The sequence below is a fragment of the Chaetura pelagica genome, unplaced genomic scaffold, assembly GCF_000747805.2.
Source record: "Chaetura pelagica isolate M959 unplaced genomic scaffold, ChaPel_1.0 scaffold583, whole genome shotgun sequence".
Classification (NCBI taxonomy): domain Eukaryota; kingdom Metazoa; phylum Chordata; class Aves; order Apodiformes; family Apodidae; genus Chaetura; species Chaetura pelagica.
In genome coordinates this window covers 79,234-81,451 of record NW_009952719.1, presented here as the reverse complement: position 1 = coordinate 81,451, position 2,218 = coordinate 79,234, and the positions used below count along the sequence as shown (strand labels likewise).

At 60.3% G+C, this 2,218-nt stretch overlaps 2 protein-coding genes across 2 annotated transcripts in view; both read left to right on the top strand.

Annotated features, from left to right (window-relative positions):
• Window positions 1-164, top strand: part of USP2 (ubiquitin specific peptidase 2) — a 12,979-nt gene extending 12,815 nt beyond the window's left edge. Inside the window, 1 exon segment of the mRNA XM_009994616.1 lies at window positions 77-164. Coding sequence (XP_009992918.1) covers window positions 77-164 — 88 coding nt within the window.
• Window positions 165-1,423: 1,259 nt separating this feature from the next.
• The window catches only part of MFRP (membrane frizzled-related protein), a 5,684-nt gene continuing 4,889 nt past the window's right edge, over window positions 1,424-2,218 (top strand). The window contains exon 1 of the mRNA XM_009994615.1: window positions 1,424-1,445. Coding sequence (XP_009992917.1) covers window positions 1,424-1,445 — 22 coding nt within the window. The remainder of the gene's footprint in view (window positions 1,446-2,218) is intronic.

Below are 2,218 nucleotides of genomic sequence, written 5' to 3'. Positions count from 1 at the left end.
AGCCGGGGAGACCCTGCCCGAAGCCCCCCAGTGCCTCCTCCCTCCTGCTGACAGCACCATCTCCCCCTCTCTGCAGCGTTACCCCCATGTCCTCCAGCCACGTCCGCAGCAGCGATGCCTACCTGCTCTTCTACGAGCTGGCCAGCCCGTCCTCCCGCATGTAGCCAGCCAGCCCTGCCTCCCCGGGCACCCCTGTGCCACCCCGCAGAGCCAGCACCTCCAGGTTCAGGCCGTTTGCCCCCCCAGGTGCAAGAAGGGGGGTGAAGAGGAGGGACCCCGAGGTGGCTGCAGTGGGAGCAGAGCCCAGGCAAGGACAGCCCAGCTCTGCACTGGGGAGGGCAGCCCATGGCAGGGCCCAGGCAGCTCAGGCACCTCCTGGTCACTGGCATTTGATTTTTACCTTGGGGTATGTTTTAGTTTCTTGATTTTTTTTTATTTTTTTTTTTATTATTTCCCCCCCTTTTTTTTCTTTTTCTTCTGTTTTTTGTTCGTTTTGTTGGGTTTTTTTGGTGTGTAATAAAACCACTGAGCAAGGGACTCTGCGGGCATGGGGCTGCCTGCCCCATTGACCTCTGCTCCCCTGGGGTAGCACCCAGAGCTGGGGACCCAGGAGAGCCTCCCTCATCCCTCCTGGCCTCTCAGCACTCCCATCCTGCTCGGCCACCCCAGAGGATTCATGAACTGCTCCCGACCTCCTCCTGGCACTTCTGAACCTCCTTGCAAAGGACCCTTCAGCTGCCTCCATCCTGTCCCAGGCAGCAGGGCCCCACCAGCTGCCCCTGCACCCTCCTCAGAGCAGCCTGAGTTCAGGCCCAGACTCATGGACAGGAGAGAGGAAAACGTTCTGTGGAATTATGTATTTATCATGGACTTCACTCAACCTGGAGCAATCCAATGCTTCCTGGCCCTCCAAGGACTTGTGCTGGGGGATGCTCCAGGGTAGGTTTTTACCTTCCTCCTCATACGACGGTGCCTTAAACCATTTAGGGGAGTGGGAGGCCATTGGGGTTGCACAGGAACATCTGCCCTGTGGAGGAGAGGGAGGGGAGGACAGTGGCTTTCCAGGACTACCTGCAATTGGGGCTGTGATCAGGAGCCCTCCCGGGTGCCTAGGGATTCACATCCCCACCCACCCTGCTGCTCTGTCCCACAGCTAGCAAACGCCAGTGGCCTTTTTAGCCTTTTCTCTTAATTTATTCTCCTCCCCACCCTGCCTTGCTGGAGGTGCAGCAGGAGGAGAGATGGGCCTTGACCCAACACCATCCCAGCCCCAGCCTGCAAGGCAGCTACGTCCAACCCAGCAACCCATCCTGCTTCACCCTTTCTGGCCCCGTGGGCACGAGGCTGAGCACTCTTGCACCTTTTGAGCATCCCACCCAGCCTGGGACATGCTGGTGGGGGCTCAGGAGAGGGGCAGGCCAGGATGGAGGGGCTGCCCACGGCAGGTACCGGACTGGGGCAGCGTTGCTGCTTGGCAGGTGGCTTGTTTACTGTGTAAGCAAGATGGGTGGGAAGTCCCTTGTACAAGGGAGACTTGTGCAGGAATAAATTTTAGCTTGAACAGAGAGCTGTGTGCCTTGTGCTTGTCTCTGGGCTGGCAGGTGGTTCCAGCAGGAGGAGGGGAAGTGCCACCAGTGTTGGGGCAGCCTGCCCTGTGGCTCCAGAGAGCCAGGAGCACCCCTTCCCCAGGGCCTGCCTGGAGCAAGGGAGATGTGGGTGCAGGAGCCAGCCCCTCTCTTCCAGTCTTCCAGCCACCCACAGTCCCTAGAGGCAGAGGGAGCCTTTCCTCCTCCTCCAGCCCTGCCCAGCCCCCCAGTGCCCGTGCTCTTTCCCCAAAACCCCTGAACAATGCTCCCTTTCTCCCCTGCTTAGGGACTGGAGGCAGGCACCGAGGCATTAAGGGGCAGTGGGGAGGCAGGTGGTGGGACTCGAGGCTCTGAGAGCTGGGGAGGTGCAAAGGGAAGGAGGGGACACGTTTATCCCCTTGCTCCTCAGCACAAGCCCCTCAGTGCCACCCTGCACCCTGCCCGGGGGCAGCAGGCAAACCAAGCAGGGTCCCCAGGACATGGAGGGAGGGGAGCAGGCTCCCAGCAAGAGGGTACAAGCTTCCCTTCCCCTTTAAGACGCTGGTTCTCAGTGCCAGAGCCTGACCTCGACATCCTCAGCTGAGCTGGATTAACGGGACCAGTGGGAAGGGCCCCACGGAGGGGACTGGGGG